We start from the raw sequence: 12,914 nt of genomic DNA, 5'->3' as shown, positions 1-12,914 counted from the left end.
GATTAAAGGTGGCTTTGGGCCGTATGGTGCTTGAGAGACGTTCATCTACTTCTCGAAAGGAGGTAGTGAATGGGACATCCGATGGGGCTCCGGCGATGAGCCCGGTAAATGTGGAGACCCGACCGGAGACGTGTGCCGGATGTCACTGTCGAGGCCGGAGTGGATGTAATTCTACCCGTGCCATGGGGCATCATGCATGGTCAGTCGCAATGGAAGGGAACGGGATGGCCCGGCGTTGTGCCAATCTCCGCGCGCATCGACAGATCATACAGAGTAGACTCCTTAGAGGCGAAAACGAGAAATCACAGAGTCATTCGAATTGCTGCGCCAGCGCCAAGACCAACTCAGGGGCGAAACTGGGGCGGCGATTTGCAAGTCTTAGTCGATATGGATACGTATTCGTAGTACGAAGACATCACGGCTAACATCTTAGAGAAAGCAAGTAAGCGAGGGCCGTGAGGACGAATCTTTGTTCTGCGGCAGTCTTGGTATTTGAGGCAGTGTTGTTTTGCCGTTGGTATTTTTCTTCATGACGGCTGGAAGCAAAGCGGCGGCGGTCCTGGTTTCGCGTCGCTTGGCGCGCCGATGGGGCGTATTTTGTGCACCTATCACGGTGTCTCACCTTGCATGCCTTTGGCGGCCGATCGGTGTTTTGCTATGAGAGAAAAAAAGGATGCTGCCAGCTGTGCCGACAAAGTGGCGGTCGGTCCATTGGGCTTGGCTGTCAAAGTTGGGCTAACCTGAATTCACCTCGTTTTTAGGTGGTGAGGTTGGGACCAGACCGCCACGAAAAAAACCCTAATGATCCAGCCACATCGAACCTAGTGCAGACATCCGCATAAACTTGGTTTGAGGAGCGCGTGGCACTGTCCATTGGGAGGAACTACCGTTTGAATGGGACGGGAAACCAAGTCAAGAAGTTGCGATAATTTACAACGGAAGCTTGGAAAGCGAACAGAGATAACTGGCTGGGAGATGCCGTTTCGGCGCAGGTTTCCGAATGGAAGCTTCAGTATCGCCTTCTAGGTTCTAATCTGACGTCAGAGGGAAAGGAGTGCAACCCCTGGCATGGAAAAGGTGCTTTCGGAGCTTTCCTCGTGGAGGAACTGCACTAAGAGGAGAGGTTGCTCGATAATAAAATTTTCTTGCTTCGTTTCCCGGGTGTGGGTGTGACTGACTGGGGGCCGACTATCAAAACAAAACCAAATTAGGCCGTTCTCTTGGCGTTTCTCTGCTGCAACAGCTGCGCCTCACTCACTCTCTTGATCTTGAAGTTGTTGCACGTGTGAGTTGGTCTTGGTTGTGTTGTTCAATGTGGGTGTGCCAGCTCTCAGAGGTATTCGCTGGAATCTCCGTTCCATCAGACAACCGTGACAGTGACACACACCCGAGCAATCGAGGCACATGGCTGGTTTGGTTGGGGAAGCCTTGTTTTTTTCTTCCCTCTCTGTGGCAGGAGAAGTGAGTGAGTGTGTGTGTTCTTGTGTGATTTGAGATGATGTCAGTTTAAAGTCTTGGCAGTCTCCCACATCCCCCATCCCCCGCCCCTTGCTGTATATCTGTTTCTTGAGTCGGCCGGTGGTCACTGATGACTGAAGGAATTGTGGGAGACAAACCGGAAGAGGTGGAAAAAGACAGAGGGTGAGACGACCAAGAGAGGCAGTGCAGTTCTCGGTCCTCAGTCCTCAGGTCTTGCTCCTCTCAAATCCTCCAAGAGCCAACCAAGTCTTTTCTGCTCATCCGAGCCCAGAAAAACCAGCCCAAGGGTGAGCGCATCTCAAGACGGTAGTTATCTGTTCGTGCCTGTGACAGCGCATTCGCGGTACGGTGTACCTGACAGGGGGGGCCCTCTGCCTGCCGGGATACTTGTTCCGGGCTGTTCTGTAATAATCTGTAATCGGGTTGTCACCGGCTCCGGTCATGTAGAAGGACTGGACTCTTCCGGGGTGTGGGTGCCACAATGGCAATCCCTCTACGCGGGATGGCTGTCATGGTTGCCCCAATGATGATGAGATGCATCCATTAGCCCATATGCCCTCACGATTGAGAGTTGAGTTTGGGGCACCGCTGCATGGCAAAGACCAAAATTGCCTTTTCGTACCCGATCTGACCTTGTGAGCACGGCCACACAAAACGTGGAGAAGCTACTATGATGAAAGTTGGGATGGAAGATGTCGCCCCATAGTTGCTCCTTTTCGCCTCAAAGGCTCAGACGGTTGACAGAAACCTAAGCATCTTTTCTGTCGTTTCGCTGTGTTTCTCGGGAGTGCTGCCGAATCAAGATGGCCACTGTTAGGTTCCTGCCAAGAGGGCCGGACTGTGGCTCATCCCTATTTTGCGGTCGGCGGCCTCCTTGTTTCTTCCTCGGTTGTCACAGAGAAACTTGAGAACGGAGGAAGACAAATGTCTCGGCGGCGTCCAATCTTTGCTGGATTCATTCGGGTCTTCAGGCGACGTATGGATCAGTCCACTGTTTCTGGGGCTCAAAGTGGCCAAAGCTCTTCATCCGGTGAAGCGAACACCGGGCCCGTGGTAACTGGGACGGTAAATGGTCCGATGGATGGTGCTTCACTTCGGTCAACGGACATGTATTGGGCCCCGAGTTTGCCATGAATGAGCGATTATGAAAGTGAAAGTGAAAGTGAAAGTGAAAGTGAAAGTGAGAGTGAGAGTGAGAGTGAAAGTGACCACTGAGATGAAAGTGAGTGAGATGAAGGTCAAGTATGGTATCCGCATACGTGCTACTCAGTACTGATACTGTTATTTTACCCAAGTAAGCTACCTTAAGGTTATAGCCCATAATCGATAGTCAAGAGGAGGACGACCAAAGAGGGAGAGCGAGGTCCTCGCATCTAACCTGATTGAATGTTTTTATTTGATAGATTGAATGCAATTCCACCGCCCACCGCAATTCAAAGACATAGCTTGGCGTCCCCCCCTGTACAGCTTGAACAGCACTTTCGATATCCAATGAGCTGCCCCCCGTCTTGGCGATGAAATAACCCGTCACCCACTGTACTCCGTACTTTGCAGATTACACTTATGATGTGGTTGGTCTCTTCTCAATGAGAGTGAGTGAGCACTGAGCAGCAAAGAGCGCGAATTAACGTAGATGACCACTCGCCTGCACGTTTACGTACTGGGCGTGAGCGACGTCTTGGCATCTTGGGATTTCCTTGGCCTTTGGTCGAATCACCGACAATGGTGGCTGTGTAAGTCTCCTGTCCTGATGAATGCTCTACAGCCCAAAGTACCTCACCCGTTGGCTCGGCGGCCTAGAACTTGCCAAGCCCAGCTGGTGAGGCACCTACGATGTCCAGAACTTAGCGGCGTGTTGTTTCTTCTCTTCCCCCCCATGTTTCTCGTCCCGAGCGTGCAACCCTGTGCCATCATCAATTCCATTGTAACTTGCTTGACGCAGGTGAAGCTGGCGGTTGTTGCGGGCGCTTGGCCCGTTGTTGATTGCGATCCGTTGTCAGTCCACAACCGACAGACCATCATCCATCACCACCATCACGCAGAGACGCTTCCTCTCGTTCTCACACCCACGTCACTACCTAATTCTCTCCCTTTTCCTCACCCTTGGCATCGTGACTCCAAGTACTGATTCTTTTCTGCCCAAATCTGCCCTGCCACAGCCCACATTTCTATCCGTCCCTTATCTCCTCCTTTCATCCAACTTTGATCTCCCACCATCCGGATAGACTCGCCGAAAGACACGTACCGAATCGATACCTCAACGATCCAAGAGAGAAAAGTCTACGCTTCACAGCCCTCTTCTATGGCTCCTTGGAGGTCATGACCCCATCAAACCTAGCGGGCCGCCTTCTCCAGATCACCCTCGCCTGAGGTTCCACGTCTGGACATATCAACTGGCATCCAGGTCCCATCTCGCAACCCGCATTGCTGGCACCAATAATCCTCACCGGGAGGTAAACGACCAAACCGCCACCAACAAGCAGCAGCGAACAAGCTTCAGCTCAACAAGCTCCCTCACCTCGATCCATTGTTTTCTCTCTCCCTGCCTCCCTTTTGACACTAATCTACACCGCCTCCCAATCAAACCGAATCGTCAACTTCTATTCAGCCCGTAGAGGTGCTACACTCAATTGCCACTCGCTGAACAACTGGCTCCCTCTTCTTTGGGTCCATTTACATACTCCGTGTGTAACATCACCGCCCCTTCTTTGTTTGCACTACAACCTGCGCATCCCAAGTTGTTCTGCAACTACCCTTTCACCACAGCCCATCACAGAAAAGCAGCTGCCAATCATTACTCCTTCCTCCCCCAAAACGAGGCAGGCGGACTGTTACTGTCCTGAAATTCATACATTGCCCTCCAAGCTTCCACCGCTCCCCAGGATCACTACTCTGGGTGACGAGGCAGAAACACCAACCAAATCCCATCTCATCAGTCTAAGGCATCGCCATGCCGCGGAATCCTTCTCCGCTGAGGCGGCCACGGGCGCCTACTATCACGCTGGATACTTCAGCCGTAAACGACCAAGGTATGACGCCATATTGCATTCCTCCTCCCTGGACCGGCCATGAAATAATCCTTCTCCCACCGTGTCCAGCCGGGCCAAACTAACCAGGGTCGCGTTCGAATTACAGAAGACGACCAACACCAACACCAAATCACATCGTCACCGTCTTCCTCAGACCATGGCGACGAAATCAATAATACGTTATCAGTGCCCACGAGGAAGTCACGGTCCCAGTCTTGGGATTCGAACAACACGACACTAGCAAAGTCGAAAACAAATGAAGGCACTGACAAGGACGCGGCACACCTTTCGGGCTCTCCCAAAGGCTATGGCGCAAATCCGGACGAAGCCCTGGCACCGAACCCAGGCGAAGAGGCGTCTTTCCGTGTTGACAACAACCCGTTTGCCTACACACCTGGCCAGGTTTCCAAGCTCATCAACCCAAAGAGTCTAGATGCATTCGTGGCCGTTGGAGGTCTTGTTGGCTTGGAGAAGGGTCTACGGACAGACAGGCGCGCCGGTCTGAGTCTCGACGAATCCCGGCTTGACGGCAGCATCAGCTTCGAGGAGGCCGTCGCTGCGGGAAAGAAGCTCCCGTCGTCCTCGGACGCTGTACCAACGGATGCGCTTCAGCAAGATGCTGCCCACCACGGCGACGGTGCCGGCAAAGGCTTCGACGACCGGAAGAGAGTATTTGGGCAAAACATCCTGCCAGAGAGGAAATCGCTGTCACTATTGCAACTCGCATGGATTGCGATGAAGGACAAGGTTTTGATTCTTCTGAGTGTGGCCGCCGTCATTTCTCTTGCATTGGGATTGTACCAGACTTTTGGAGCAACTCATCACGGAGATGACACGGCCAAGCTCGAGTGGGTTGAAGGTGTTGCCATTATCGTCGCCATCACGATTGTCGTGGTCGTCGGTTCACTCAATGATTGGCAAAAGGAGCGGCAATTCCGGAAGCTCAACCAGAAGAAGGAGGACCGCATTGTCAAGGTGATTCGATCCGGAAAGCCCGCCAACCTCTCGGTTCACGATATTCTCGTTGGAGATGTCATGCTTTTGGAGCAGGGTGACATCATCCCTGTGGATGGTATTTTCATCGATGGGCACAACGTCAGCTGCGATGAATCGTCTGCAACTGGAGAGTCTGATCTGATCAAGAAGGTACCGGCAGACGCCGTCATGAGGGCGCTGCACGAGGAGGAAGTGAACCCCAAGAAGCTTGACCCTTTCATTATATCTGGAGCGAGAGTTCTGGATGGCGTTGGAACGTTTTTGGTCACTGCTGTCGGTCAGAACTCAAGCCATGGCAAGACCATGATGTCCCTCCGTGACGATCCTGGAATGACTCCTCTCCAGCTCAAGCTGAACATTCTTGCGGGTAAGTTAATTCTCTGATCTTGCTGGCCAGTGTGCTAACAACACTTTCAGGTTACATTGCGAAGCTCGGCAGTGGTGCCGGTCTTCTCCTTCTTGGTGTCTTGACGATCGAATTCCTGGCTCATCTTCCTAACAATAGAGACTCACCCGAGGAGAAGGGCCAACGCTTCCTGCAGATTCTCATTACATCCATCACCATCATCGTCGTTGCAGTGCCTGAAGGTTTGCCCCTGGCCGTCACTCTTGCCCTCGCCTACGCTACAAAGCGGATGACCAAGGAGAACAACCTCGTCCGTCACCTGCAGTCCTGCGAAACGATGGGTAATGCGACTGTCATCTGCTCTGACAAGACTGGTACTCTGACGGAGAATGTCATGACTGTCGTCGCCGGCACTTTGGGTACTGGCAAGTTCCGCTTCGTTGCCTCTGACGATCAATCAACCGAGACCGGCCAGGAGGATGGGGAGTCGGACGTACATGTTACTGGAGATGACAAGAAGTCCCAAGCTTCCACCGAAGTACCAATGTCCAAGCTTTCATCCGCAATCGACGCGGACTTCAGAGATCTTGTCAAGCAGTCCGTTGCGATGAACACGACTGCTTTCGAAACGGAGGAGAACGGAAAGCAGGTATTTGTAGGCACGAAAACCGAGACCGCCCTGCTCGACTGGGCTCGCCGATGCTTTGCCCTTCAGCAAATTGCCATCGAACGCGAAAACTGCCCTGTTCAGCAGCTCTTCCCATTCAACTCGAAGCGAAAGGCCATGGGTGCCGTTGTGCGCCTCCCGAACAACAAGTTCCGTTTCTTCGTCAAGGGCGCCCCTGAGATCCTTTTGGGACAATGCACCAGCGCCGTCTCCGACCCTACGAAGTCCCCTACGACTGCCTCAATGGCATCGGATCAGCAGGAGCACATCCGTCAAATCATTACCGACTACGCCCGTCGCTCCCTCCGCACGATTGCCCTTGGCTACCGCGACTTCGAGCAGTGGCCTCCCGAGAACGCTCGCAAGGAGGAAGGCTCCCAGAACATCGAGTTCTCCAGTATCTTCAAGAACCTGACGTGGCTCGGTGTTGTAGGTATCCAGGATCCCGTCCGTGCTGGCGTTCCGAAGGCCGTGGAGGACTGCCGGACCGCCTCTGTCTCCGTCAAGATGGTCACCGGTGACAATGTCGAGACGGCGAAAGCCATCGCCAAGGACTGCGGCATTCTGACAGAGAAGGGCAAGGTTATGGAGGGAATCGAGTTCCGCCGCATGGACGATCGTGAGCGTGTCAACATTGTTCGAGATCTGTGTGTGTTGGCACGATCTAGCCCCGAAGACAAGAGAATTCTGGTCAAGGCTTTGCGAAGTTTGGGCGAGGTTGTTGCCGTCACTGGCGACGGCACGAACGATGCGCCTGCGTTGAAGTCTGCGGATGTTGGGTTCTCCATGGGCATCACCGGAACTGAAGTCGCCAAGGAAGCCTCCGATATCATCTTGATGGACGATAACTTCTCGTCAATCGTCAAGGCCATGGCTTGGGGCCGCGCCATCAACGATGCTGTCAAGAAGTTCTTGCAGTTCCAGATCACAGTCAACATCACTGCTGTCGTTCTCACCTTTGTCACCGCTGTGGGCAGCGAGACCCAAGAGCCCGTTCTGAACGCCGTCCAGCTTCTCTGGGTTAACCTCATCATGGATACCTTCGCCGCCCTCGCCCTCGCTACCGATCCTCCTACCGAGAGCATGCTCCACCGCAAGCCCGAGGCTAAGACCGCCGCGTTGATCAACACGCCCATGTGGAAGATGATTATCGGCCAGTCCATCTACCAGCTCATCGTCACCCTGATCCTCCACTTTGTCGGCCCCAGCTTCCTCAACTACCCTACTGGCCAGCAAAAGACGCTCGTCTTCAACGTCTTCGTCTTTATGCAAATCTTCAAGCTGATCAACTCCAGACGCATCGACAATAACCTCAACATTTTCGAGGGCATTACCAAGAACAAGCTCTTCGCTCTCATGATGTCCATCATGGCCGGCGGCCAGGTCCTTATCGTGTTCGTCGGCGGCGCCGCGTTCAAGGTCGAGAAGCTCAATGGACCGCAATGGGGCATCTCCATCGTCCTCGGCATCATCTCCATCCCCGTCGGTGTCCTTATCCGCCTCTTCCCCGACTCGTGGTTCGTCGCCATCGTCAGTCCCCTTGCGTGGGTGTGGTCCAAGATCCCCAAGTGGAAGCGCAAGAAGAAGACGGACGAGGAGGACAGCGAGCACCTAGGCGCCGGCGGCGTCAAGGATGCCCTGCTCGAGATCAGAGACGATCTCGCCTTCCTCAAGCGCATCAAGGGAGGAAGAATCAGCCAGATCAGCGAAGTTATCATGAAGCCCCGCGAGTACCGTGAGAGAACACGCAGCCGAAGCGGGTCCAGATCGTCGAGCAGACATAGCGCGTCGCCGATGAAGGCCGCCCTGGGCATGCCCGGTATCTTGGCGGCTAGTGTTGGAGGCTTGTCGCCTGTTGAGCGACCGGTGTCGCACGACAGCCGGAACACAGATGGAGAACGCGATCAGGAGGAGAGTCGCAAAGACTGAGAGATTTGAGAAGAACCCGGGGTAGGTCCTGGCCACCAGGACTTTCCCCGGTGAGCCTCTCAATTTGCATTGGGTGCCCCTTCGGTGTGAGGGGCATCCAGCCCTGTTTGTCTATCTGAGCGTGTGTTGGCTTTTTTGTTTTCTTCTACCCTTCAATGTTACGAATGAACCGAACCGATCGAGATCCGACCTGTACTCTTGCCCTTATTTTCCTTGGACCGATCGAGAGATACGACATAACCACCCCCTGTACGATAAATTTTACCATCAAAACCAAAAGATATCCACACGCCTGATAGACCCGACGATCGTGTACGGTGCGAGACCGAGAGAAAGAGAAATAGTTAATCCAATGATACCAATCTTACATCATTCAATGACTTTATGCAAATCACGCAAGTGACTAAGTGTGTGTGGGGCAGAGAGGTGTCCCATCTACAATTATCTAGTCGAAATAATCCACTTGTATATAAAAAAAGACGTCTGGGGAGATAACATGCAACGTCACCTCCAGCGAGTAGAGATGTAACAGATGTATGTATATTTACGTAGGTGGAAGGGAGAACAGCCGGCCCCCCTTATACAAACGACTAAAACACCACCGAAAAAGGATATCAACATTGACAGAAATAGCAAAAGAGTTCACCCCCCCGGTGCTGAACTGGGGGCTACATCTCTGGCGCTCATGCTGGGAGTTTTTCTGGGTGCTCAATCCGGGACTCGAACTCGGTTACTCGTATGCGCTTAGCCTGTCGTCGAGTAGGCTGGTTGGCGATTTTGATTGTCGACCCTAAACCACTCCACCACCCAGCCAGTTTGACCTGACCCGTCGACCTAGACGGGCGCCTGCTGGCTGGTGACTGGAATGGACTTGGAGGGGTATATGTAGGGCTTCTGCCTGCCTGGTGCGTATTCTGGTCGGGCGGGCGGGAATGGAAGATTATGGGATGAAGGTTTTGGGCAGGTACGGTTGGCTTCGCCGTGCCTGCCCTCCGGGTACGGTTGTCGGGAAGAAGTGGTCAGCCTATGGGTCTGAGGTTAGAACGTGGGAAAGACACCGCGGCTGTGTAAGTGCGTATTTGATTTACCGTGTCATTCTTAGCGGAGAAGTGATGGCGTGGTGCTTTACAGAATTAGATATTTCCCCAGGTAGTAGTGCTCTTAACGGCCTACAATAAGACTACCAAACAAACATCAAGTACTCCTTCTACTTTCATTACTAGCAACTCAACATCATATATACGCAGCTTCTTTAAGGTGCAAAGGGGCGTTCATTAAAGAGAATATCTTTAATATGACTATTGATTCTATGCTCTCCATATTTGAGAGGACTAGGTAGCTAGCTAGTACCTCTAGACTATAGTCCTGCTCCGTTGTGGTTGACTATATAAATCAACAGGATATCACAGGCTGAAGGATCTTTCTTACCAGACGCGCCATTGAGAAGTTCGAGTCGGTTCTTTTGGAGATAGAGGGACTTGAGGTGATTAGCGTGGCAGGGAGCAACTATAGTTCTCTGCGATGGGCGAAGGCGGCAGTGAATCGAAGCATGAGTACACCCTGACGGTCTCAATTTGGATATGATTCACCATGGAATAAGCGTCTAGAGGCGTCGGTAGGCCCATGGTGGCCAAAGGAGCCTACCTGTTTCGGTCTGCGAGAGATGCCATCCTATTCACAGAATCTCAGGCTAAAGCAGAGATCCAACTTTTGTCGTCCAAAACGAGGATATGCTTACATGGCTGTAGAAAAGATGGGTCCTGTGGTATGGCGACTGGCTTTTATCAAATTCGACTGACTCGGCTAGATATGTCATGTGAAAGCAGAATGCATATTACGAGTGATGGAGTAGTTTTCTGAGCTCCTCCTACATGCCGTCAATAAGATCAAACTAAATATTTTCAAAACTCAAACTCTGGCCAACTTTGAATCTCAGCAACAAGATCCGCAAAATCCTCATCTCCCGCCTCTGCCCTCTCCTTGAACGCTGCGTAATTCTCCTCAGCCCACGCAAGCTCATCGCCAGCCGATGGTGTCGGGAAACTGGCTTTCAACCCGGCGATGAGCTCCCCGGTAATAAAGACCGACCTCAGTTCCAGATCCTGAGGCGGCAGCTTGCCTCCCTCATCTACCGTCTCCGGGTGCACGATTTGAGCCCACGCGGCTCGGATCTCGTAGCATAACGAGCTGAAGTCCTCCTGCGTCCGGGAGGATCCCCGGCGGACGCGTCCGACGATGCGGTTTGATTTGCGCTGGGGTTTGCGATTTGAGAATTAGTTGATGTGATTGTCTACATCCGGAAGAGTGGGGTCTCACTTGTTTCCCGCCGACGTAGGTCGGGGTATTCGATGAGTCTGTGAAGATGACGTTGATGAACATTCTCGGGACGGTGAACTTGGTGCTGTGTATTGCGGTGATGGATTCGGCGAGCTGATCCCTCTGGCCTTGGCTTAGAGGGGTGGCGTGAGATACCTCGTAGAGAGGCATTGTGTGTAAGTCCCGTCAAATGTTGCTGGATACAATCACGTCTTACTAGAGCTATGTTCTCTTCTTGGTTGAGGGGTTATGCTAGTTAGAAAACTTCACGAAGAGGATGTTTTGGGGGAATGGGATAACGACTTTGGGTCTGTTTCATTTGACACTAATGAAGATCATATGTAATCATCCATCGGGAATTACGCCGCGGCCTGGCAGCTGACAACAACCCCGCAGAAACCCTTCCGAAGCAAAGTACGGTCGGATTCGGGGAGAGTAATCACAAAACCGCAAAAATGTGAAGATGTAGAGTGTTTTCATCGCAGAGATGATTTTCGCACCTTGAAGATATGCACGAGATGAGCTTTATTCCTGGCGATAATGAACGTCATAGAGTGTGATGCCCCTCTTGTCCATAACTGCGCGGTTGACTTGGATATCATATTTCAGGGCCACTTTCATTATAGCTGTATCAATAGTACTACAAGCAACCAATATCCACGGAAATATAAGAGAGAAAACGGATGTCAAGATTTCACTTCAGCCCACCACTCAATAAGATGCTCTGGCCAGTCAAATATCCAGTCTTACACAGCATCAACACAACATTAGCACACTCCTGCGGCGTCCCAAGCCGTCCGACAGGAATATTCTTCACATCACCAGGCGTGCCCTCCACGCGCTTCTCATCGGGAATCATTCCCGTGTCGCCAATCATAGCCGGCGCGACGTCGTTGAGCGTGACACCGTCCTTGGCATGCTTGGACGCGAGGTTCTTCATGAGGCCCGTCATGCCGGCCTTGCTCGCGGCGTAGTGACAGCCGTTGATGCCACCTCCAATAGCCGAGATGGACGACACAAAGACGATGCGGCCCCAGCCCTGGGAGACCATGTGCGGCATGGCGAGCTTGCACAGCAAGAAGGAGGCGCGGAGGTTGATGTTGATGGTGAAGTCGAACTCTTCGAGGGAAATGTTTTCCAGGTAGGGGTTGGCTTTGTTGTTGAATCCTGCCGTGCCGGCGTTGGATACGAGTATATCGGGGGTGTGGCCGTGTTCATCCATGATATTCTTAAAGAGTTTTTCGATGTCCGTGGTGGAAGACATATCCACTACATGGCATGTAACGTCAGTGTCGTCTTCTGTTGAGTTCCGAAGCTTAGTAGCGAGGTCTGTAATTTTGGCCAAGGTCTTCTCGGATGAACATGTCAGGGCTAGACGCGCGCCATTTTTGAAGAGCTCTCGAGCGCAGGCTCCTCCGATTCTGAGGTTGTCAGGTACGAACTCGCTGAAGGAGGTTGTCGCCTCAACTCACCCACCAGAGGCACCCGTGACCAACGCCAGTCTGCCTCTGAGTTCATTATCCACATGAGCCATAGTGACCGATTGGCCTCCACTTGAGCGACTATTGAAGTCGAAGCCTCCTAAGGGATAAAATCCCCGAGGTATTCCACCGTGATATGCTGATGGCAGTTCTTGTTCCTTGTCGGTTGGTGTGGTTGCAGCTGGGAGGTTATGCAAGGGAAGCTGGATTGTACCCCGCCATCAGTTGCCCCACTGTAGCTTTATTACCCCGCGATCTCTAATGATGTGAACGGCAAAGGGAACTCGAAGAGCTTGTGTTTCCGATTTCGGATGATATCGAGGAGGGTGTTTGGTGGGAGTAAGTAGCCGTAATTAGTGTCAAGTGTGCACCGTCTTTCATATGAGAATTGAACTTCAGATTCTCACTTTAGTATGTGATTCCAGACTGAAACATTCAGATGGAGGCCCAGCATTCTACCTGTCAGCCAGGCCCTTTCACATCGGAAGTAGTATGCCTGGTCGACTCGAAATGGGCTGGCTGTCTCATATTCCTCATGGAATTTGAGCAACTGTCTTGTTGCTAAGAAAGTCTGCCTTGTCTCTTGTGCATGTGCCCCATCCTACAAACAACTCCGATGTAAGGCTGTCCTTTTGGCAATGGGATAAGACAGTATGAGCTGCTGGGGGACA

The 12,914-nt window shown here is 52.4% G+C and overlaps 3 protein-coding genes across 3 annotated transcripts; 1 reads left to right on the top strand and 2 right to left on the bottom strand.

Moving 5' to 3' along the window:
• Positions 1 to 4,429: 4,429 nt before the first annotated feature.
• Positions 4,430 to 8,446, top strand: CCOS01_03316 (calcium-translocating P-type ATPase; the record flags this gene model as incomplete). The annotated part of the gene is made up of 3 exons (XM_060451502.1): positions 4,430 to 4,508; positions 4,615 to 5,871; positions 5,922 to 8,446. The coding sequence occupies 3 exons, from the start codon at positions 4,430 to 4,432 to the stop codon at positions 8,444 to 8,446; spliced, it is 3,861 nt and encodes a 1,286-aa protein (XP_060317767.1).
• Positions 8,447 to 10,347: 1,901 nt separating this feature from the next.
• Positions 10,348 to 10,933, bottom strand: CCOS01_03315 (uncharacterized protein; the record flags this gene model as incomplete). Its single annotated transcript, XM_060451501.1, has 2 exons — positions 10,348 to 10,698; positions 10,763 to 10,933. 2 exons carry the CDS (start codon positions 10,931 to 10,933, stop codon positions 10,348 to 10,350), a joined length of 522 nt encoding a protein of 173 aa, XP_060317766.1.
• A 354-nt stretch (positions 10,934 to 11,287) lies between these two features.
• CCOS01_03314 (short-chain dehydrogenase) lies at positions 11,288 to 12,296 on the bottom strand (the record flags this gene model as incomplete). The annotated part of the gene is made up of 3 exons (XM_060451500.1): positions 11,288 to 11,388; positions 11,513 to 12,183; positions 12,235 to 12,296. The coding sequence occupies 3 exons, from the start codon at positions 12,294 to 12,296 to the stop codon at positions 11,288 to 11,290; spliced, it is 834 nt and encodes a 277-aa protein (XP_060317765.1).
• Positions 12,297 to 12,914: the final 618 nt, after the last annotated feature.

This window comes from Colletotrichum costaricense (genome assembly GCF_030867565.1).
Source record: "Colletotrichum costaricense strain IMI 309622 chromosome Unknown Scaffold_3.1, whole genome shotgun sequence".
NCBI classification, from domain to species: Eukaryota; Fungi; Ascomycota; class Sordariomycetes; order Glomerellales; family Glomerellaceae; genus Colletotrichum; species Colletotrichum costaricense.
This window is presented reverse-complemented; position numbering and strand designations above follow the sequence as displayed.